At 39.5% G+C, this 24,094-nt stretch overlaps 1 protein-coding gene across 1 annotated transcript in view; it reads left to right on the forward strand.

Annotated features, from left to right (window-relative positions):
* LRRC63 (leucine rich repeat containing 63) overlaps nucleotides 1–4,473 on the forward strand; it is a 187,706-nt gene extending 183,233 nt beyond the window's left edge. The window contains exon 8 of the mRNA XM_053704945.1: nucleotides 4,119–4,473. Within this exon, the coding sequence (XP_053560920.1) occupies nucleotides 4,119–4,302 (184 nt within the window). The 3' untranslated portion in view covers nucleotides 4,303–4,473. The remainder of the gene's footprint in view (nucleotides 1–4,118) is intronic.
* Nucleotides 4,474–24,094: the final 19,621 nt, after the last annotated feature.

Here is a 24,094-nt window from a genome sequence, read left to right on the forward strand (position 1 = left end):
TAGTATTATTGTATGCGAATTCCGCTTGAGGTATGAAGGAGACCCATGATTCGTGGGTGCTAGAGCAGAAGCATCTTAAGTACTGCTCTAGCCACTGGTTGGTCCTCTCACAGAGACCATTTGACTGCGGGTGGTATGAGGTAGTGAGATGTTGCTGAATGGAAAGAGAGGAACAGAGAAATTTCCAAAACTTTGAGGTGAACTGCGAGCCTCTGTCACTCAATACAGATGTAGGTAATCCGTGAAGGCGCACAACCTCTTTGATAAACAGCTCGGCGGTTTGTTGTGCTGTAGGGAGAGAGTCAGTTGGTATGAAATGAGCCATACGAGAAAATAGATCCACTACGACAAATATGGCAGTCTTTCCTTGGGATTTAGGGAGGTCAACGATAAAGTCCATAGAGAGGCTTTTCCATGGGCAATCTGGAATGGGTAGATTTTGTAATAGGCCAATAGGCAATTGGTGTGAAGGCTTAGAGGTCTGACAGGTGGGGCAGGACTTGATATAGGCTTTTACTGAGTGTTTCATGGAGGGTCACCAAAAATGTCTTTGTAGGAGATCCAGTGTCTTTTGTACACCTAAGTGTCCAGCCAGTGTAGAATCATGTGTGAGTTGTAAAGCCTTGTCACGGAGAGAGGGAGGTATATAAAACTTAGAGTTGTTACATAGGATACCATTGTCATCCATAGATAAAGTGTAGGAACTTGTAGTGGGATCCAATTGTTGTTGGGTTTTGAGCTCTGAAAAATCCTTGGACATGAAACCAATGAAGGATGTTTTAGGGATTATAGTTGCGTAGGAAGGATCAGAGTGGGGCTTATGGTCCTTGCGTGAGAGTGCGTCAGCTTTACCGTTTTTTGAACCGGGGCGGTAGCTTATGGTAAAATTGAACCGGGAGAAGTAGAGGCTCCAACGAAGTTGGCGAGCAGAGAGAGTGCGATTGGTTTGGAGGTATTGGAGATTTTTGTGATCGGTGAGAATAGTTATAGGGTTTTCTGCCCCCTCCAGTAAGTGTCTCCACTGATCAAAGGATGACTTGATGGCTAATAACTCTTTTTCCCCTGTGGGGTAATTCAACTCAGCGGGTGTTAAAAGTCTGGAGAAATAACAAACAGGATGGATCTGTTTGTCAGGAGAGGACCTTTGAGAAAGAACTGAACCGATGGCATATTCGGAAGCGTCAACTTCTAATATGAACTGAGCTTTGCTGTTTGGTAATTGAAGAATAGGTGATGACACAAACAGGGATTTGAGGTCATTGAAGGCTTTTTGAGACTGGGGGGTCCAGAGGAAAAGCTTTGTCATCTTAGTGAGATTTGTTAATGGCTTAGTGATAGCTGCGAAATTATGGATAAAGCGCCTGTAAAAGTTTGCAAAGCCTAAGAAGCGTTGTACTTCTTTGATAGTGGTTGGTGTAGGCCAAGATGTGATGGCTTTGATTTTATTGTCTTCCATCATAATGGTACTTTGACTGATACGGTAACCTAGGAATGAGACCTCTGTAACATGGAAGAGACATTTCTCTAATTTTACGTAAAGACTATGTGACCTTAGTCTGGACAACACTTGCCTGACATGTATGACATGTTCTGAAAGGGAAGAAGAATAGATTAGAATATCGTCAAGATAGACCCATTGCTGGACTAGTTCCAGTTGCTGTTCCAGGAAGGGGGCGGGAGCGTGCGAGGGGGGACAGGGACGAGCACATGCAACCGATCACCAGTCTGGCAGTCCCAAATACTGCCTAAGGAAGAGGGTGCGGGAGAGGGAAATAAATTATTGAAAATTGATCTGGGAGGAGAAGGGGGGAGGATATTGAGGGGGGCAGCTACACTACGGAAAAATGGGGTAAAAAATAAAAATGAGCACATTTTTAAGAAACTGGGTACTGGCAGACAGCTGCCAGTACCTAAGATGGCCATAAAAAGGAAGAAGAGGGAGGTTAAGAGAGCTATTGGGGGGGGGGGATTGTGGAGAACCTACACTGCAGAAACTATTTATATATATATAAAAAAAATGCTTTAAAAAAGGCTTTTATTTTAGTACTGGCAGACTTTCTGCCAATACTTAAGATGGCAGTGACAATTGTGGGATGGGGGAGGGAAGAGAGCTGTTTGAGAGGGGCCAGGGAGGGATCAGGGGGTGGGATGTGTCAGGTGGGAGGCTGATCTCTACACTAAAGTTAAAATTAACCCTACAAGCTACCTAATTAACCCCTTAACTGCTGGACATAATACAAGTGTGGTGCGTAGTGGCACTTAGCAGCCTTCTAATTAACAGAAAGCAATGCCAAAGCCATATATGTCTGCTATTTGTGAACAAAGGGAATCCCAGAGAAGCATCTTCAACCATTTCTGCCATGATTGCACTAACTGTTTGTAAATAATGTCAGTGAGAAACCTAAAATTGTGAAAAAGTGTACAATTTGTTTATTTCATCGCATTTGGCGGTAAAATGGTGGCATGAAATATACCAAAATGGGCCTAGATCAATACTTTGGGTTGTCTACTACACTAAAGCTAAAATTAACCCTACAAGCTCCCTAATTAACCCCTTCACTGCTGGGCATAATACACGTGTGATACGCAGCGGCATTTAGCGGCCTTCTAATTACCAAAAAGCAATGCCAAATCCATAAATGTCTGCTATTTCTGAACAAAGGCGATCCCAGAGATGCATTTACAACCATTTGTGTCATAATTGCACAAGGTGTTTGTAAATAATTTCAGTGAGAATCTTAAAGTTTGTGAAAAAGTGAACGATTTTTTTTATTTGTTCGCATTTGGCGGTGAAATGGTGGCATGAAATATACCAAAATGGGCCTAGATCAATACTTTGGGTTGTCTACTAAAAACAAATATATACATGTCAAGGGATATTCAGGGATTCCTGACAGATATCAGTGTTCCAATGTAACTATCGCTAATTTTGAAAAAAAAATATGGTTTGGAAATAGCAAAGTGTTACTTGTATTTATTGCCCTATAACTTGCAAAGAACATGTAAACATTGGGTATTTCTAAATTCAGGACAAAATTTAGAAACTCTTTAGCATGGGTGTTTTTTTGGTGGTTGTAGATGTGTAAGATTTTGGGGGTCAAAGTTAGAAAAAGTGTGTTTTTTTTCCATTTTTTCATCATATTTTATAAAAAAAATTATAGTAAATTATAAGATATGATGAAAATAATGGTATTTTTAGAAAGTCCATTGGTGAGAAAAATAGTTTATAATATGTGTGTGTACAGTAAATGAGTAAGAGGAAATTTATAGCTAAAAGCAAACACCGCAGAAATGTAAAAATAGCCCTGGTCCTGGCGATGTCTGTCCGCTGCCTCAGAGCAGGCGGACAGGTTATAGAGCAGCGGTTTTTAGAACCCTGCTTCATAACTTGTGTTTCTGGTGAGCCTGAAGGCTCACCAGAAACACAGGGCATCAAGCTCCGTTCGGAGCTTGATAAATAGACCCCTAGCTGTCCGGCAGGAAGACATCTCACAAAGCGTGAAAGGACACATACTCCTTTCATAGACCTGTAGAAAAAGAAAGAACAGAGTAACCAACTCTGGCTTTCTGTGACTAGGGCAGCAAAATGTTAGGAAACAAAGTAAGGACCACCTCACAACTTTGTAACTGCTTAAAAGCCACCACTACTCTACTGAAGAGATTGACGTTGACTCAGCTAAACCAAAATCCTTGCTTGCAGGGAAAAGTACCCAAAAAATGAATTAATTTTCTTCAGACACCAAACTTCACCTCCTCCATTGACAGAGGCAAAGAGAATGACTGGGGATTGTGGGTAGGGGAGTGACACTTAACAGCTTTGCTGTGGTGCTCTTTGCCTCCTCCTGCTGGCCAGGAGTGATATTCCCACTAGTAATTGGAATGGCGTTGTGGATTCTCCATATCTTAGGAAAGAAATTGAGATTTTTGGTATAGTTAGGGATACCGAAGGCAAAATCAGCTATTGCAAATACTAAAATAAAGGAAAGAGAGCTATTTGTAAACAATGTAATACAACCAAGTAGATAAAATATGATTGGAAGCTTCTACTGCAGAATCTATTACTAATTGCCTATTCACATTTATTGTATTATCCTAAAAGTTTTATTCATTCTTTGCAGTGTTAACGTCTGTGATTGTTGCACAGGACCCCTGTATGGTCAAGGACTTTTCTTTATTCGACCATGTGAAAAGATCTTTGGGATTCGAAAGCTTCCTTTTATGTTCCAAGCCTGCTCTCCGTCCTGTTATAAAAATTTCATGTGTCAGAGAGAGTCCCTTACTGAACATCTGTACGGATGCTGATTTTTATTACTGCTCTGGCTGGATTTTTCTCATCAGATATGGTATAACAAAGGCCTGGGACAAGATTACATTGCACGGCACCTGACTTTCTGTTGAATAAAGCAAATAGGCAGTCCTCTCGCTATTGTTTGATCCAAGCATTACTACCCATTAAACGTTTATTATGCTCTATCTGAATCATGAGAGATTTTGTTTTTCATTTCATATCCCTTTAAAGAAAAACAACCATATTTGAATAAAGCAGTTTAAAAGGGACATAAAACAAGTTGGTAAAGAGAAAAAATATAATATGTACTTTAATTACTTTACCTGCAAATTTATACTGCAGTGCCTTGCTATTAACCCTTTCTTTTCCGAATTGTACATCTCTAACTCCCCCCACACATTTCATTCTATGGCTGCATCTATATTGATTTGGTAGAATGCAGACTTTAAAGGGACACTCAGGTCAAATTAAATGTTCATAATTCAGTTACTGCATGTAATTTTAAATAACTTTCCAATTTACTTCCATTAAAAAAAAATGTGCAATTTTTTTATATTTACACTTTTTGAGTCACCGGTTCCTACTGAGCATGTGCAAGATTTCACAGACTATACGTATATGCATTTGTGATTGGCTGATTGAGATCACATGGTACAAGGGGAGTGGAAATATACATAACTTTCAAATTTGTTATAAAAAAATCTACTACTCATTTGAAATTCAGAGTAAATGCTAATGTATTGTCTTGTTATCTTGCATTTGTTGATTATGCAAATCTGCTGTGTTTACTGGTCCTTTAACACTCATTGTCTGCTTGAGCAGGCTTAGAAGCAAATAAGCTGCTGTGAACTCAGTTGAAATACAATGCCTGTTTTTCTGATGATAAACACTGATAAGGGGGGTTGGATCAGATTTCTCCAGACAGCATGGCTATGTGATCAATTTTGCTTATTTTTGAAAATTATATTAAAAAAACTTGGCAGCAATTTTTTTATTTTTTATTATTGCAAACTGTTTTTTACTCCTATTATCAAATTTTCTTCATTCTCTTGCTATCTTTATTTGAAAAAGAAGGCATCTAAGCTTTTTTTTTTATTCAAGACTCTGGACAGCACTTTTTTATTGGTGGATGAATTTATCCACCAATCAGCAAGGACACCCCAGGTTGTTCACCAAAAATGGGCCGGCATCTAAACTTACATTCTTGCATTTCAAATAAAGATACCAAGAGAATGAAGAAAATGTAATAATAGGAGTAAATTAGATAGTTGCTTAAAATTGCATGCTCTATCTTAATCAGAAAAGAAAAAACTTGGGTTCAGTGTTCCTTTAATTACCCTTTTAGGATATGCACAGATCTCAACATGATTTATGGCACTTTAAATAAAGCTGTTAATGACCTACAAATGGTAGCCAATGAAAAGAACAGCTGTGGGCCAGAAATGTCAGTGTTGATATACGTGTGAATGTGCTCCCCATCATCCTTTTTCTTTTGCTGCTCTCAACAAAAGTTATTTTATGTATTTTTCATTATTGTGCAGTTATGTTTTATTATATATAAACTTTAGAACTTGTTTTTACTGTCTTGTTATATACTAATCTATTGGTGGTTTTGTTTTTTTTCGTCATTTGTTTCTTCTAAAAGAAATATTAAACAGGGTGGGAACGAGAAGGAGAATAAGTGAAGGGGTATAATTCTAACACACCTGTTATTCTAAAATTTGTATTATTTATTTGAAACCTCAAATAAACGACAAGTTATGGCTCCAATTTGCACACAGATGATACAATTATGCTTAAAAGCTAGATTATTATATCCCACTAGAGTAAGTGTACAACTGCAGGATGGGTATAAGACATTTCTGGAAGAAACTGAGGCTCAGGAATGGATAGAATCAAAGCAAATGTAAATAGATGGCAAAGAGGAAGGCTGGTAGGAATCATTCCAGAGTCACATATGGGGGAAGTGTATTTGATTCTTTTTTATTATTATCATTTTATTTCACTTTCTTGTAGTTTTTATCAGACATTCTATCTCATTTTGACTAAATGGTTTAAAAATGTATATCATGGAATGTAGGGGGCATTGTATAACCCACTAAAAGGAAATAGATTTTAAAACATTCTAAAAGCTTGGGTGTCCATATATTATTCCTTCAGGAAACACATTTAAAAATTCAGGAAGCTTTAAAACGTAAGACTGGCTGGGTAAAAGAGGTTATATGTACAGCTGGTGAGGAAAGGAAAAAAAGGTCTTGCAATTTTGTCGAGCAAAAACATAATTTATGCAAGAACTTACCTGATTCATTTCTTTCATATTGGCAAGAGTCCATGAGCTAGTGACGTATGGGATATACAATCCTACCAGGAGGGGCAAAGTTTCCCAAACCTCAAAGTGCCTATAAATACACCCCTTGCCACACCCACAATTCAGTTTAACGAATAGCCAAGTAGTGGGGTGAAAAAGAAAGAGGTAAAAAGCATCAACAAAGGAATTTGGAAATAATTGTGCTTTATACAAAAAAATCATAACCAGCAAAAAAAAGGGTGGGTCTCATGGACTCTTGCTAATATGAAAGAAAATAATTTATCAGGTAAGTTCTTACATAAATTATGTTTTTTTTCATGTAATTGGCAAGAGTCCATGAGCTAGTGACGTATGGGATAGAAATACCCAATATGTGGAACTCCACACAAGAGTCACTAGAGAGGGAGGGATAAAATAATAACAGCCATTTTCCGCTGAGAAAATTAAATCCACAACCAAGAAAAAAAGTTTTTCTCATAAATGAAAGAAAAAACCTTAAAACATAAGCAGAGGGGGGGGGGGCGGAGCCTACACTCAATGTGGCAAGACACGTCTCAGTGAAGCTCTCTGAGCCTGAATTTTTTTCTATAAGTTAATTATAGCAAATATTTGATATTTGTTGCTCTGAAACAGATATTTGTTAAGACGAACAGATGTACTCCAAGAGTGGCTGTTTTGACGGAGCTCCTGCCTATGTTCTTTGAGTCAGCTACGTGACAAACCTATTTTCAGGACAGGAAGCCATTTTTGTAACTACGCAGCACTTTTTGTAACAGAAGTAGACCCTGTATAGGTTTTGGAGCGTAGGTCTGGGGCTGCCGAGATATTACCCCCCCCCCCCTTGAACTCCGGGGTTACAATATCCTCTAATAGGATAATAACAGAGGGAAGTCACACCCTGCGCCGGAAAGTTGTGGATGGCTATTTGGCGGTGACGTCCCATGGAATCTGTAATGACCGCTGTTGACCGGTGGGAATATGAGATGACAATTTCTCCTCAAGAGTTACTTCGAAGAGTTGGAGCTGGAACTATACCAGATTTTGGAGCTGCCGATCTTCCCAAGGTCTCTACATGGATCAGGTTCACTAAGTGAGGCCGACTCTGGAGGAGGACCGACAGTTGAACCAGTATTGGGCGCTTTGCTAAAGCCGACACCTACAACAGCCCTTCTACAAGAGGTTAGTGCCCCCACTCACTTGCGCACTCCTGCGACTGTACATTTGCTGCCAAAGCCGCCTGATGGTTACCTATAGTTCCCAGACGAGGAGCGCAGATTGCAGGCTGACAGACGATACCCGGCTGCTGCCAGATATGAAAAGTCACTGACATTGTTACCTCCGTGGGAGTCAGAGAGGGTAAGAAGCCTATACCTCTGGAAATATCTGTCCCCCATTACCGGACTGGAGACGCAGATTTCAGGAACTCTTAACTCGGCACCTAAGTTGATCGATTTCAAGCTCTTCTGGTACCTCCACTTCAGTAGCAGTTTCAACACTCCATGGTCCTTACAGAGAAACGGAATAGGCTAAAGCAACACAATTTTATTGGTATTTGTCTATTCCTTCTACAAGTAACCTATGGACACTGAGGGGACTTATTTATGACAACTGTAACCATTTGAGTTTGAAAGCGCTTCACTAACTTAAGCTATGGTCACTGTTCATGATGCCCTCACTTCAATCCATAGAGGTTGGCTAGACAATATTGATATATTTACAATGTTAACATCTTAAAGTGTTCTTTGTTTCTATAGTTAATTAACCCAGTTTTTGACCTATGTCGCTGTAACCCTAATGCAGCATTTAGATGCTCCGATGTCAGATAAAATTGCAGAGCACTGTACATCATTACAGGACTACAAACGCCGCTGTGGACTTTTCTAGTTTGTACCCAGCAGTCTTATACCGCTCATATAGTTTTCTGTCACTCTTAGCAAGAGATAGGCAACCCTATTAACCTACCAGCATATTGGGATCATATTCGTAGGATGGCTAGTTGTATCTCCCTTTACTACACAACAGCAGGCATCCAGTTATTCTCTCTCCATAGAGCCCCAAATAGTATATTCTGTCACCGCATGTTAGTTTTATTGTTCTAATTAGTATTTTTAACCAGGCCCGCCTCTTATAAGTACCTTTCAATGCTGGCATGACCTCTCTTAGTTTGAGGCAGGCAGCCCTGGTAACCTACCAGTATATTGAGATCACATTAGATATTATAGTATTAAATTCCCCTTTAAAACACAACAGCATGTGTTCAATAATTGTCTCTCCATAGAGCCACAAATATAGTGTGTATGTCTACATTGCCAGTGGTACACCCCCCTAATTAGGCTTCAGCTAAGATTATGCCATCCTGTTTAACTCTCTCCCGCTATGCACCTCTTATGGTTTCACATGCCCCACTGTGCTACTAGTCTCCATTGCCATTACATTAGTGGACAAATCTTACTATAACAGGTGGAGAAGACCTTGAGACTGCTTATATTACCCATTACATTAGAGTTAATGCCCCGCAAAATTATGGAGCGCCAATATCCAATAAAAGGTAGTAGATAATCTATCTAGACATACTTTCCTTGTGCTTATATAGAGCTGCTAGTATTTTATGTATTCTATTTATTTTGTCTGTATTGATTTGACCATGCTTCATAGTATCTGAGTATCCAGGGCTTAGAACAGCCCCACCTAGCTCCAGAGATAGGGGCAACACTATTACATTTTATAATAATTTCTATAGATGGTGGATAGTACCATTTTCTGTTTTTTTTTATTTATTTTTTTTATCTGTTGTCAGTTAAGGCTCCCTACTTATAGCATAGTGACCTCCCTCTTCCTTCTTTATCTGATATCTGTATTTGTCTGTAATTTAACTGACCAAGCCTTAGAATAAGTTTCCTACATTAGCCCCAGTCATGACTTTTATTTTTACAGAAAACACTTTATACTTATTATAATATCTGAGGTTACTGTTAGGAGATCCAAGAGTGGTCTCTTTACTCCATTATACCTTCCCTTATATCTTTTTATGTTCCTTGATTTAAGGTCTAAGAGCGACCATTTAGGTTTCCTAAGGAAGGTTCCTTTATGAACAGGCATCATATTCTATTTCTGCCATCTATAATTGTACACTATTCTGTTGTTGCAAAGTGCAAAAGGTATGCCATATTATTACAGATATGGGTATGTTTATTTTATCTTTTGTACTGTATGGCAATCTGTGTTATATGTTTCACTGTCTGTATGCCTGGCTTATGTACCTCAATAAAAACAATTAAAAAACAAAAACATAAGCAGAGGAATCAAACTGAAACAGCTGCCTGAAGAACTTTTCTACCAAAAACTGCTTCCGAAGAAGCAAATACATCAAAATGGTAGAATTTATTAAATGTATGCAAAGAAGACCAAGTTGCTGCTTTGCAAATCTCATCAACTGAAGCTTCATTCTTAAAAGCCCACAACATGGAGACTGATCTAGTAGAATGAGCTGTAATTCTCTGAGGCGGGGCCTGACCCAACTCCAAATAAGCCTGATTAATCAAACGTTTTAACCAAGATGCCAAGGAAATGGCAGAAGCCTTCTGACCTTTCCTAGAACCAGAAAAGATAACAAATAGACTAGAAGTCTTCCTGAAATCTTTAGTAGCTTCAACATAATATTTCAAAGCTCTTACCACATCCAAAGAATGCAAGGATTTCTCCAACGAATTCTTAGGATTAGGACACAAAGAAGGGACAACAATTTCTCTATTAATGTTGTTAGCATTCACAACCTTAGGTAAGAATTTAAATGAAGTCCGCAAAACTGCCTTATCCTGATGGAAAATCAGAAAAGGAAATTCACAAGAAAGAGCAGATAATTCAGAAACTCTTCTAGCAGAAGAGATGGCCAAAAGGAACTACACTTTCCAAGAAAGTAGTTTAATGTCCAAAGTATGCATAGGCTCAAAAGGAGGAGACTGTAAGGCCTTCAAAACCAAATTAAGACTCCAAGGAGGAGAGATTGATTTAATGACAGGCTTGATACGGACCAAAGCTTGTACAAAACAGTGCATATCCGGAAGCTTAGCAATCTTCCTGTGAAATAAAACAGAAAGAGCAAAGATTTGTCCCTTTAAGAAACTTGCAGACAAACCTTTATCCAAACCATTGTGAAGAAACTGTACAATTCTAGGAATTCTAAAAGAATGCCAGGAGAATTTATGAGAAAAACACCATGAAATATAAGTCTTCCAAACTCGATAATAAATCTTCCTAGAAACAGATTTACAAGCCTGTAACATAGTATTAATCACTGAGTCAGAGAAACCTCTATGACTAAGCACTAGGCGTTCAATTTCCATACCTTCAAATTTAATGATTTGAGCTCCTGATGGAAAAACGGACCTTGAGATAGAAGGTCTAGCCTTAATGGAAGTGGCCAAAGTTGGCAGCTGGACATCCGAACAAGATCCTCATACCAAAACCTGTGAGGCCATGCTGGAGCTACCAGCAACACAAACAATTGTTCCATGATAATTTTGGAAATCACTTTTGGAAGAAGAACTAGAGGCAGGAAGATATAAGCAGGTTTGTAACACCAAGGAACTGCTAACGCATCCACTGCTTCCGCCTGAGGATCCCTGGAACTGGACAGGTACCTGGGAAGTTTCTTGTTTAGATGGGAAGCCATCAGATCTATTTCTGGAAGACCCCACATCTGAACAATCTGAGAAAACACATTTGGATGAAGCGACCACTCCCCAGGATGTAAATTCTGACGGCTGAGATAATCCGCTTCCCAATTGTCTATACCTGGGATATGAACTGCAGAAATTAGAAAGGAGCTGGATTCCATCCAAGCAAGTATCCAAGATTTAAAACAAAAAAAATTTTGCGCTCTTATGCCGACAGCAAAAAGTATTAAAATCTGATAGAGATTATATACAATCCCAATAAAATTAATCTGTTATCAACAAATGTCCATAAAGTCTCAAAATGGGGATACCAAAAAGGACTAGACCACAGTACCTTGTAAAGGAGAAATTTGTTTGAAAATTAAATTCTTGCAGCTGGTGTCTTGCAGGTTCTTTCCTTAATTGTGGAATGCTATCCAAACTGGTTCCTCTGGAAAAAAGTTATATTCCAATCTTTGTGCCTTTGTAGTGCAGCCTTGTTCCAGCCAGCAATTCACCGGTCTTGGCTCAGAAGTAGTAACATAAAACAAAGAAGAAAAAACAGGTGCACAAGGCGCAATCGTGCCTTGTGCGCCTGTTTTTTCTTCTTTGTTTCAAGTATCCAAGATACTTCTTTCATGGCTTAGGGACTGTGAGTCCCACCCTGATGATTGCCATATGCCACAGTTGTGATATTGTCTGTCTGAAAACAAATGAACGGTTCTCTCTTCAACAGAGGCCACACCTGAAGAGCCCTGAAGATAGCACGGAGTTCTAAAATATTGATTGGTACCCTGTTCTCTGATTACAAAGATTAGGGCACCGAGAACCTTCGAAAAGATTCTTGGAGCTGTCACTAGGCCAAACGGAAGAGCAACAAATTGGTAATGCTTGTCTAAAAAAGAGAATCTCAGAAACTGATAATAGTCTGGATTAATCAGAATATGAAGATAAGCATCCTGTAAGTCTATTGTGGACATATAATGCCCTTGCTGAACAAAAGGCAGAATAGTCCTTATAGTCACCATTTTGAAAGTTGTCACTCTTACATAACAATTCAAAATTTTTAGATCCAGAACTGGCCTGAAAGAATTTTCTTCCTTTGGGACAATGAATAGATTTGAATAAAACCCCAGACCCTGTTCCTGAAACGAACTGGTATGATTACCCCTGAAAGCTCTAGATCTTAAACACACTTCAGAAAAGCTTGAGCCTTTACTGGATTTACTGGGATGCGTGAGAGAAGAAAACCTTGTCGCAGGAGGTCTTACTCTGAATCCTATTCAGTACCCTTGAGAGACAATACTCTGAATCCAATGATTTTGGACAGAATATAATCTGCCCCCTACCAGCTGAGCTGGAATGAGGGCCGCACCTTCATGCAGACTTGGGGGCTGGCTTGATTTCTTAAACGGTTTAGATTTATTTCAACTTGAAGAAGGTTTCCAATTGGAAACAGATTCTTTGGGGGAAGGATTAGGTTTCTGTTCCTTATTTTGTCGAAAGGAACGAAAGCGGTTAGAAGCTTTAGATTTACCCTTAGGTCTTTTATCTTGAGTTAAAAAAAAACTCCCTTCCCCCCAGTGACAGTTGAAATAATCGAATTCAACAGAGAACCAAATAACTTATTACCTTGTAAAGAAACAGATAGTAATCTAGACTTAGATACCATGTCAGCATTCCAATATTTAAGCCACAAAGCTCTTCTAGCTAAAATATCTAAAGACATAGATTTAACATCAATTTTGATGATATCAAAAATGGCATCACAAATAAAATGAATAGCATGTTGAAGCAAGCAATAAATGCTAGACCAATCAGGATCAGTTTCCTGTTGCGCTAAACTTTCCAACCAAAAAGTTGATGCAGCTGCAACATCAGCCATAGAAATGGCAGGCCTGAGGAGATGACAAGAATATAAATAAGCTTTGCTTAGATAAGATTCAAGTTTCCTATCTAAAGGGTCCTTAAAGGAAGTACTATCTTCCATAGGAATAGTAGTACGTTTAGCAAGAGTAGAAAATAGCCCCATCAACTTTGGGGATCTTTTCCCAAAACTCCAATCTAACTGTTGGCAAAGGATACGATTTTTTAAACCTTGAAGAAGGAATAAAAGAAGTACCAGGCCCATTCCATTCCTTAGAAATCATATCAGAAATAGCATCAGGAACTGGAAAAACCTCTGGAGTGACCACAGGAGGTTTATAAACAGAATTGTACTAGTTTTAATATCAAGAGGACTAGTTTCCTCAATATCCAATGTAATCAACACTTCTTTTAACAAGGAACTTAGCTTTGGTAGAACTGTTATCAGGCAGCAGGGTTCCAACAGTGGTTTCTGAGACAGGATCAGATTGAGACATCTTGCAAATGTAAGAGAAAAAAACAGCATAAAAAGCAAAATTATCAATTTCCTTATATGGCAGTTTCAGGAATGGGAAAAAATGCAAACAGCATAGCCTTCTAACATAGAAAAAGGCAAGAGGCACATAGGAATGGGGTTTTAAATAATGAAATTATTTGGCGCCAAGTATGACGCACAACGTAACTGAAATTTTTTTGCCGCTAACAACATCCGGAAGTGACACACTCGCGTAATTGACGACGCAACCTTGAGCAAGGAACTCGGCGTCAACTAAGACGCCGGAAATGACGAATTCTCGCGCCAAGAATGACGCAATAAACTTTGGCATTTTGCGCCCTCGTGAGCCTAATTTTGCTCGCGAAATTTAAAGAAAAAACAGTCAATAGAGAAATGACTATACCCCAGGTAAGAAAAAATATTTTCCTAAATATGCTTTTCCCAAATATGAAACTGACAGTCTGCAAAAGGAAATATACATAAACCTGACTCATGGCAAATATAAGTACAATACATATATTTAGAACTTTATATTAATACATAAAGTGCCAAACCATAGCTGAGAGTGTCTTAAGTAATGAAAACATACATACCAAAAGACACCCATCCACATATAGCAGATAGCCAAACCAGTACTGAAACAGTTATCAGTAGAGGTAATGGAATATGAGAGTATATCGTCGATCTGAATAAGGGAGGTAGGAGATTAATCTCTACGACTGATAACAGAGAACTTATGAAATAGATCTCCTGTGAGGAAAACCATTGCATTCAATAGGTGATACTCCCTTCACAACCCTCTGACATTTGCTGTACTCTGAGAGGAATCGGGCTTCAAAATGCTGAGAAGTGCATATCAACGTAGAATCTAAGCACAAACTTACTTAACCACCTCCATAGGAGGCAAAGTTTGTAAAACTGAATTGTGGGTGTGGTGAGGGGTGTATTTATAGGCATTTTGAGGTTTGGGAAACTTTGCCCCTCCTGGTAGGATTGTATATCCCCTACGTCATGGACTCTTGCCAATTACATGAAAGAAAATAGTATATAGAACTTTATAGTAGAGAAGAAAGACAGATACATAATAGTAGACAGAGATTGATAAGAAACAATATTTGTTATGCAATGTTTATGGCCCAAATGATTTAGACACTAGATTTTGGAATACTCTTAGAGATATCCTTCTACCATCTTCAGATTAATTAATTTTATTTGGGGAGATCTGAATTTGATCCCCAATAGTAGTCTAGATAGAAGACAACTGGAGATACACGAAAAGGGAAATAGAACCTGGAAAAAAAAAAAATAATATAGGTAAAGATAAAGCAGTACAGTAAGAAATAGGAAGCTCTAATTTAATTTTTTTTTTTTTTTTTAAATTATATGTGGAGGAATATGCACCCAGATCAGAGACTTTATCTGTCTTTCAAAAACCTTTTCATCGTCTAGAATCTGTTTTTTATTTCAGAAAAAAATTGTAAATTTGGTCAAAAATGGTAGGATATGTCAAATTACCATTTCTGATTATGCTCCAATATCTGTGTCTATTGAAACATTGAATGGAAGAAAAAAAAATCCCCCTAAATTATACAAAATGTATTAAGCTTCTTACAAGGTAAGTAGAAAGCATATAAACAAAATATTCTGGAATATGTGGAAAAAAAATATATTTTCTGGCAAGCTGGAAAGGCTATGATACGGGGAGAGATTAAAGGGACAGTCAACACCAGCAATTTTGTTGTTTAAAAACAGAATTTATGCTTACCTGATAAATTACTTTCTCCAACGGTGTGTCCGGTCCACGGCGTCATCCTTACTTGTGGGATATTCTCTTCCCCAACAGGAAATGGCAAAGAGTCCCAGCAAAGCTGGTCACATGATCCCTCCTAGGCTCCGCCCACCCCAGTCATTCGACCGACGGACAGGAGGAAATATATATAGGAGAAACCATATGATACCGTGGTGACTGTAGTTAGAGAAAATAATTCATCAGACCTGATTAAAAAAAAAAACAGGGCGGGCCGTGGACCGGACACACCGTTGGAGAAAGTAATTTATCAGGTAAGCATAAATTCTGTTTTCTCCAACATTGGTGTGTCCGGTCCACGGCGTCATCCTTACTTGTGGGAACCAATACCAAAGCTTTAGGACACGGATGAAGGGAGGGAGCAAATCAGGTCACCTAAACGGAAGGAACCACAGCTTGCAAAACCTTTCACCCAAAAATAGCCTCCGAAGAAGCAAAAGTATCAAATTTGTAAAATTTGGCAAAAGTGTACAGTGAAGACCAAGTCGCTGCCTTACATATCTGGTCAACAGAAGCCTCGTTCTTGAAGGCCCATGTGGAAGCCACAGCCCTAGTGGAGTGAGCTGTGATTCTTTCAGGAGGCTGCCGTCCGGCAGTCTCATAAGCCAATCGGATGATGCTTTTAAGCCAAAAGGAAAGAGAGGTAGAAGTCGCTTTTTGACCTCTCCTTTTACCAGAATAAACAACAAACAAGGAAGATGTTTGTCTGAAATCTTTAGTAGCCTCTAAATAGAACTTTAGAGCACGGACAACGTCCAAATTGTGTAACAAACGTTCCTTCTTTGAAACTGGATTTGGACACAAAGAAGGTACAACTATCTCCTGGTTAATATTTTTGTTAGAAACAACTTTAGGAAGAAAACCAGGCTTAGTACGCAAAACCACCTTATCTGCATGGAACACCAGATAAGGAGGAGAACACTGCAGAGCAGATAACTCTGAAACTCTTCTAGCAGAAGAAATTGCAACCAAAAACAAAACTTTCCAAGATAGTAACTTAATATCTATGGAATGTAAGGGTTCAAACGGAACCCCTTGAAGAACTGAAAGAACTAGATTTAGACTCCAGGGAGGAGTCAAAGGTCTGTAAACAGGCTTGATCCTAACCAGAGCCTGAACAAACGCTTGAACATCTGGCACAGCTGCCAGTCTTTTGTGTAGTAAGACAGATAAAGCAGAGATCTGTCCCTTTAGAGAACTTGCAGATAATCCTTTCTCCAAACCTTCTTGAAGAAAGGAGAGAATCTTAGGAATTTTTATCTTATTCCATGCGAATCCTTTGGATTCACACCAACAGATATATTTTTTCCATATTTTATGGTAAATTTTTCTAGTTACAGGTTTTCTGGCCTGAACCAGAGTATCTATCACCGAATCTGAAAACCCACGCTTTGATAGAATCAAGCGTTCAATCTCCAAGCCGTCAGTTGGAGGGAGACCAGATTTGGGTGTTCGAATGGACCTTGAACAAGAAGGTCCTGTCTCAAAGGTAGCTTCCATGGTGGAGCCGATGACATATTCACCAGGTCTGCATACCAAGTCCTGCGTGGCCACGCAGGAGCTATCAAGATCACAGAGGCCCACTCCTGCTTGATCCTGGCTACCAGCCTGGGAATGAGAGGAAACGGTGGAAACACATAAGCTAGGTTGAAGGTCCAAGGCGCTACTAGTGCACCCACTAGAGTCGCCTTGGGATCCCTGGATCTGGACCCGTAGCAAGGAACCTTGAAGTTCTGACGAGACGCCATCAGATCCATGTCTGGAATGCCCCATAATTGGGTCAACTGGGCAAATATCTCCGGGTGGAGTTCCCACTCCCCCGGATGGAAAGTCTGACGACTCAGATAATCCGCCTCCCAGTTTTCCACTCCTGGGATGTGGATCGCAGATAGGTGACAGGAGTGATCCTCTGCCCATTGTATTATTTTGGTCACTTCTTTCATCGCCAGGGAACTCCTTGTTCCCCCCTGATGATTGATATAAGTAACAGTCGTCATGTTGTCTGATTGGAATCTTATGAATCTGGCCTTTGCTAGCTGAGGCCAAGCCCTGAGAGCATTGAATATCGCTCTTAGTTCCAGAATGTTTATCGGGAGAAGAGACTCTTCCCGAGACCATAGACCCTGAGCTTTCAGGGATTCCCAGACCGCACCCCAGCCCACTAGACTGGCGTCGGTCGTGACAATGACCCACTCCGGCCTGCGGAAGCTCATTCCCTGGGACAGATGGTCCAGGGTCAGCCACCAATGAAGTGAATCTCTGGTCTTTTGATCTACTTGAATCATTGGAGACAAGTCTGTATAATCCCCATTCCACTGTTTGAGCATGCACAGTTGTAATGGTCTTAGATGAATTCGTGCAAAAGGAACTATGTCCATTGTTTTCACCACAGTGTCTTAAAGCCTTAAAAGTATTGCACACCAAATTTCAGAGCTTTAACCCTTAAAATAACGGAACCGGAGCCGTTTTTCAATTTAACCCCTATACAGTCCCAGATACAGTCTTTGCTAAGACCCAACCAAGCCCTGAGGGGAATACAATACCAAATGACGCCTTCTAAAAGCTTTTTCAGAGATTCTTAGATCCTCACACATGCATCTGCATGCCCTGCTCTCAAAAAACAACTGCGCATTAATGGCGTGAAAATGAGGCTCAGTCTATGACTAGAAAGGCCCCCTGACTGAAAAAGGTGTCCAATACAGTGCCTGCCGTTTTATAAACGTTCCCCAAGATTATAAATGTCAATTTTTAGCCTAAATTTGATAATATGCACAAATAAAGCAATCGATTTAGCCCATAAAAATGTCTACCAGTTTTTTAGCCCATAATAAGCCCTTTATTCTGTTTGTTTTTGACTAAGAAAATGGCTTACCGGTCCCCATGAGGGGAAATGACAGCCTTCCAGCATTACACAGTCTTGTTAGAAATATGGCTAGTCATACCTTAAGCAGAAAAGTCTGCCAACTGTTTCCCCCAACTGAAGTTACTTCATCTCAACAGTCCTATGTGGAAACAGCAATCGATTTTAGTTACTGTCTGCTAAAATCATCTTCCTCTTACAAACAGAAATCTTCATCCTTTTCTGTTTCAGAGTAAATAGTACATACCAGCACTATTTTAAAATAACAAACACTTGATAGAAGAATAAAAACTACATTTAAACACCAAAAAACTCTTAACCATCTCCGTGGAGATGTTGCCTGTGCAACGGCAAAGAGAATGACTGGGGTGGGCGGAGCCTAGGAGGGATCATGTGACCAGCTTTGCTGGGACTCTTTGCCATTTCCTGTTGGGGAAGAGAATATCCCACAAGTAAGGATGACGCCGTGGACCGGACACACCAATGTTGGAGAAAGATAGATAATCCCTTTATTACCCATTCCCCAGTTTTGCATAACCAACACAGTTATAATACATTTTTTACCTCTGTGTTTACCTTGTATCTAAGCCTCTAACAAACTGCCCCCTTATTTCAATTCTTTTGACAGACTTGCATTTTAGCTAATCAGTGCTTACTCCTAGGTAACTCCACTTGCGTGAGCTCAATGTTATCTTTAAGACACACATGAACTAACGCCCTCTAGTGGTGAAAACTGCCAAAATGCATTTACATAAGAGGCGGCCTTCAAGGTCTAAGAAATTAGCATATGAGCCTAACTAGTTTAGCTTTCAACTAAAAATATCAAGAGAATAAAGCAAAATTGGTGATAAAAGTAAATTGTAAAGTTGTTTAAAATGACATGCCCTATTTGAATCATGAAAGCTTATTTTGGATTTAACTGTCCCTTTAATGGGACACTGAACCCAAATTTTTTCTTTCATGATTCAGATAGAGCATGAAATTTTAAGCAACTTTCTAATTTACTCCTATTATCAAATTTTCTTCATTCTCTTGGTATCTTTATTTGAAATGCAAGAATGTAAGTTTAAATGCTGGCCCATTTTTGGTGAACAACCTGGGGTGTCCTTGCTGATTGGTGGATAAATTCATCCACCAATAAAAAAAGTGCTGTCCTGAGTCCTGAACCTAAAAAAAACAGCTTAGATTCCTTCTTTTTCAAATAAAGATAGCAAGAGAATGAAGAAAAATTGGTAATAGGAGTAAATTAGAAAGTTGCTTAAAATTGCATGTTCTATCTGAATCACAAAAGAAAAAAAAAATGGGTTCAGTGTCCCTTTAACCCCTTAACGACAACTGACGTACCAGGTACGTCATGCATTAACTTACAGTTAATGACAATAGACGTACCTGGTACGTCAGTTGTCTAAGAGAGTGCTGGAAGCGATCGCAATCGCTTCCAGCAGCTCTCAGGGTATTGCAGTGATGCCTCCATATGGAGGCATCCTGCAATACCATTTAGAAGACTCTGATGCAGAGAGAGCCACTCTGTGGCCCTCTCTGCACCGGTAGCGATGGTGCCGGTTCGTTGGTGGGTGGGAGCACATCAGGGAGGCGGGTGGGCGGCCCATCGCTACCCGGCATCCGGTTCCTGTAAGTGCTATGTGCACGCCGGGTGCCGGGAGCGTGCGGGGGCGCCCGATTACATGGCCACTGCCACCAATGAGAAAGGAAGGGGGGACAAAAATATAATATAAATAAATAAATATATAAGGATCTGGGAGGGGGAGGGGGTTGGGGTATTGTGGGGGGCTGCTACACTACAGAAAAATGTAAACTGGCAATAAATTGCAAAAAAAAACACTTGTTTTGGGGGCAAATTGGGTACTGGCAGACAGCTGCCAGTACCCAAGATGGCGGCAATTAGGTAGGGGAGAGGGTTAGAGAGCTGGGGGGGGGGGGGGATCATGGAGGTTGGGGCTAAGGCAGGAGTCCATCACAGCTAAAACATTTTAATTTTTTTTATTAAAAAAAAGAAAAACTCCTTTTATTTAGTACTGGCAGACTTTCTGCCAGTACTTAAGATGGCGGGGACAATTGTGGGGTGGGGGAGGGAAGAGAACTGTTTGGGAGGGATCAGGGGGTGGGATGTGTCAGGTGGGAGGCTGATCTCTACCCTAAAGCTAAAATTAACCCTGCAAGCTCCCTACAACCTACCTAATTAACCCCTTCACTGCTGGGCATAATTTACGTGTGGTGCGCAGCAGCATTTAGTGGCCTTCTAATTACCAAAAAGCAATGCCAAAGCCATATAAGTCTGCTATTTCTGAACAAAGGGGATCCCAAAGAAGCATTTACAACCATTTGTGCCTTAATTGCACAAGCTGTTTGTAAATAATTTCAGTGGGAAACCTAAAGTTTGTGACAAAATTTGTGAAAAAGTGAACTTATTTTTTTATTTGATGACATTTGGCGGTGAAATGGTGGCATGAAATATACCAAAATGGGCCTAGATCAATACTTTGGGTTGTCTTCTAAAAAAAAATATATACATGTCAAGGGATATTCAGGTATTCCTGACAGATATCAGGGTTCCAATGTAACTAGCGCTAATTTTGAAAAAAAGTTGTTTGGAAATAGCAAAGTGCTACTTGTATTTATGGCCCTATAACTTGCAAAAAAAGTAAAGAACATGTAAACATTGGGTATTTCTAAACTCAGGACAAAATTTAGAAACTATTTAGCATAGGTGTTTTTTGGTGATTGTAGATGTGTAACAGATTTTGGGGGTCAAAGTTAGAAAAAGTGTGTTTTTTTCAATTTTTTCCTCATATTTTATATTTTTTTTATAGGAAATTATAAGATATGATGAAAATAATGGTATCTTTAGAAAGTCCATTTAATGGCGAGAAAAACGGTATATAATATGTGTGGGTACAGTAAACGAGTAAGAGGAAAATTACAGCTAAACACAAACACCGCAGAAATGTAAAAATAGCCATTGTCATTAAGGGTAAGAAAATTGAAAAATGGTCCGGTCATTAAGGGGTTAATGACCGGACCATTTTTCAATTTTCTTACCCTTAATGACAATGGCTATTTTTACATTTCTGCGGTGTTTGTGTTTAGCTGTAATTTTCCTCTTACTCATTTACTGTACCCACACATATTATATACCGTTTTTCTCGCCATTAAATGGACTTTCTAAAGATACCATTATTTTCATCATGTCTTATAATTTACTACAAAAAAAATAATAAAATATGAGGAAAAAATGGAAAAAAACATACTTTTTCTAACTTTGACCCCCCAAAATCTGTTACACATCTACAATCACCAAAAAACACCCATGCTAAATAGTTTCTAAATTTTGTCCTGAGTTTAGAAATACCCAATGTTAACATGTTCTTAGCTTTGTTTGCAAGTTATAGGGCCATAAATACAAATAGCACTTCGCTATTTCCAAACCACTTTTTTTCAAAATTAGCGCTAGTTACATTGGAACCCTGATATCTGTCAGGAATACCTGAATATCCCTTGACATGTATATATTTTTTGTTAGAAGACAACCCAAAGTATTGATCTAGGCCCATTTTGGTATATTTTATGCCACCATTTCACCGCCAAATGCGAGCAAATAAAAAAAAAACTTTACATTTTTCACAATTTTAGGTTTCTCACTGAAATTATTTACAAACAGCTTGTGCTATTATGGCACAAATTGTTGTAAAAGCTTCGTTGGGATCCTCTTTGTTCAGAAATAGCAGACATATGGCTTTGGCATTGCTTTTTGGTAATTAGAAGGCCGCTAAATGCTGCTGCGCACCACACGTAAATTATGCCCAGCAGTTAAGGGGTTAATTAGGTAGGTTGTAGGGAGCTTGCAGGGTTAATTTTAGCTTTAGGGTAGAGATCAGCCTCCCACCTGACACATACCACCCCCTGATCCCTCCCAAACAGCTCTCTTCCCTCCCCCACCCCACAAATGTCCCCGCCATCTTAAGTACTGGCAGAAAGTCTGCCAGTACTAAATAAAAGGAGTTTTTTGTTTTTTTTATAAAAAAAATAAAATATTTTAGCTGTGATGGACTCCTGCCTTAGCCCCAACCTCCATGATCCCCCCCCCCCAGCTCTCTAACCCTCTCCCCTATCTAATTGCAGCCATCTTGGGTACTGGCAGCTGCCTGCCAGTACCCAATTTGCCCCAAAAACAAAAGTATTTTTCTCCAACATAGGTGTGTCCGGTCCACGGCGTCATCCTTACTTGTGGGATATTCTCCTCCCCAACAGGAAATGGCAAAGAGCCCAGCAAAGCTGGTCACATGATCCCTCCTAGGCTCCGCCTTCCCCAGTCATTCTCTTTGCCGTTGTACAGGCAACATCTCCACGGAGATGGCTTAGAGTTTTTTAGTGTTTAACTGTAGTTTTTATTATTCAATCAAGAGTTTGTTATTTTAAAATAGTGCTGGTATGTACTATTTACTCTGAAACAGAAAAGAGATGAAGATTTCTGTTTGTAAGAGGAAAATGATTTTAGCAACCGTTACTAAAATCGATGGCTGTTTCCACACAGGACTGTTGAGAGGAATTAACTTCAGTTGGGGGAAACAGTGAGCAGACTTTTGCTGCTTGAGGTATGACACATTTCTAACAAGACGATGTAATGCTGGAAGCTGTCATTTTCCCTATGGGATCCGGTAAGCCATTTTTTATTACATAAAGAAAAAAAGGGCTTCACAAGGGCTTTTAAGACTGTAGACATTTTCTGGGCTAAAACGATTTATATATAAGCATATTTTATACCCCATAGCCTTGAGGAATTATTTTAATCTTGGGAACTATGTAAAATAACCGGCAGGCACTGTATTGGACACCTTATTCTCTAGGGGCTTTCCCTAATCATAGGCAGAGTCTCATTTTCGCGCCTCTATTGCGCACTTGTTTTTGGGAAGCATGACATGCAGATGCATGTGTGAGGAGCTCTGATACATAGAAAAGACTTTCTGAAGGCGTCATTTGGTATCTTATTCCCCTTTGGGCTTGGTTGGGTCTCAGCAAAGCAGATACCAGGGACTGTAAAGGGGTTAAATATAAAAACGGCTCCGGTTCCGTTATTTTAAGGGTTAAAGTTTCCAAATTTGGTGTGCAATACTCTTAAGGCTTTAAGACACTGTGGTGAAATTTTGGTGAATTTTGAACAATTCCTTCATACTTTTTCACATTGGCAGTAATAAAGTGTGTTCAGTTTAAAATTTAAAGTGACAGTAACGGTTTTATTTTAAAACGTTTTTTGTACTTTGTTATCAAGTTTATGCCTGTTTAACATGTCTGAACTACCAGATAGACTGTGTTCTGTATGTGGGGAAGCCAAGGTTCCTTCTCATTTAAATAGATGTGATTTATGTGACACAAAATTTAGAGAAAATGATGCCCAAGATGATTCCTCAAGTGAGGGGAGTAAGCATGGTACTGCATCATCCCCTCCTTCGTCTACACCAGTCTTGCCCACACAGGAGGCCCCTAGTACATCTAGTGCGCCAATACTCCTTACTATGCAACAATTAACGGCTGTAATGGATAATTCTATCAAAAACATTTTAGCCAAAATGCCCACTTATCAGCGAAAGCGCGACTGCTCTGTTTTAGAAAATACTGAAGAGCATGAGGACGCTGATGATATTGGTTCTGAGGTGCCCCTACACCAGTCTGAGGGGGCCAGGGAGGTTTTGTCTGAGGGAGAAATTTCAGATTCAGGGAAAATTTCTCAACAAGCTGAACCTGATGTGATTACATTTAAATTTAAATTGGAACATCTCCGCGCTCTGCTTAAGGAGG

The sequence above is a fragment of the Bombina bombina genome, chromosome 3 (assembly GCF_027579735.1).
Source record: "Bombina bombina isolate aBomBom1 chromosome 3, aBomBom1.pri, whole genome shotgun sequence".
Lineage (NCBI taxonomy): Eukaryota > Metazoa > Chordata > Amphibia > Anura > Bombinatoridae > Bombina > Bombina bombina.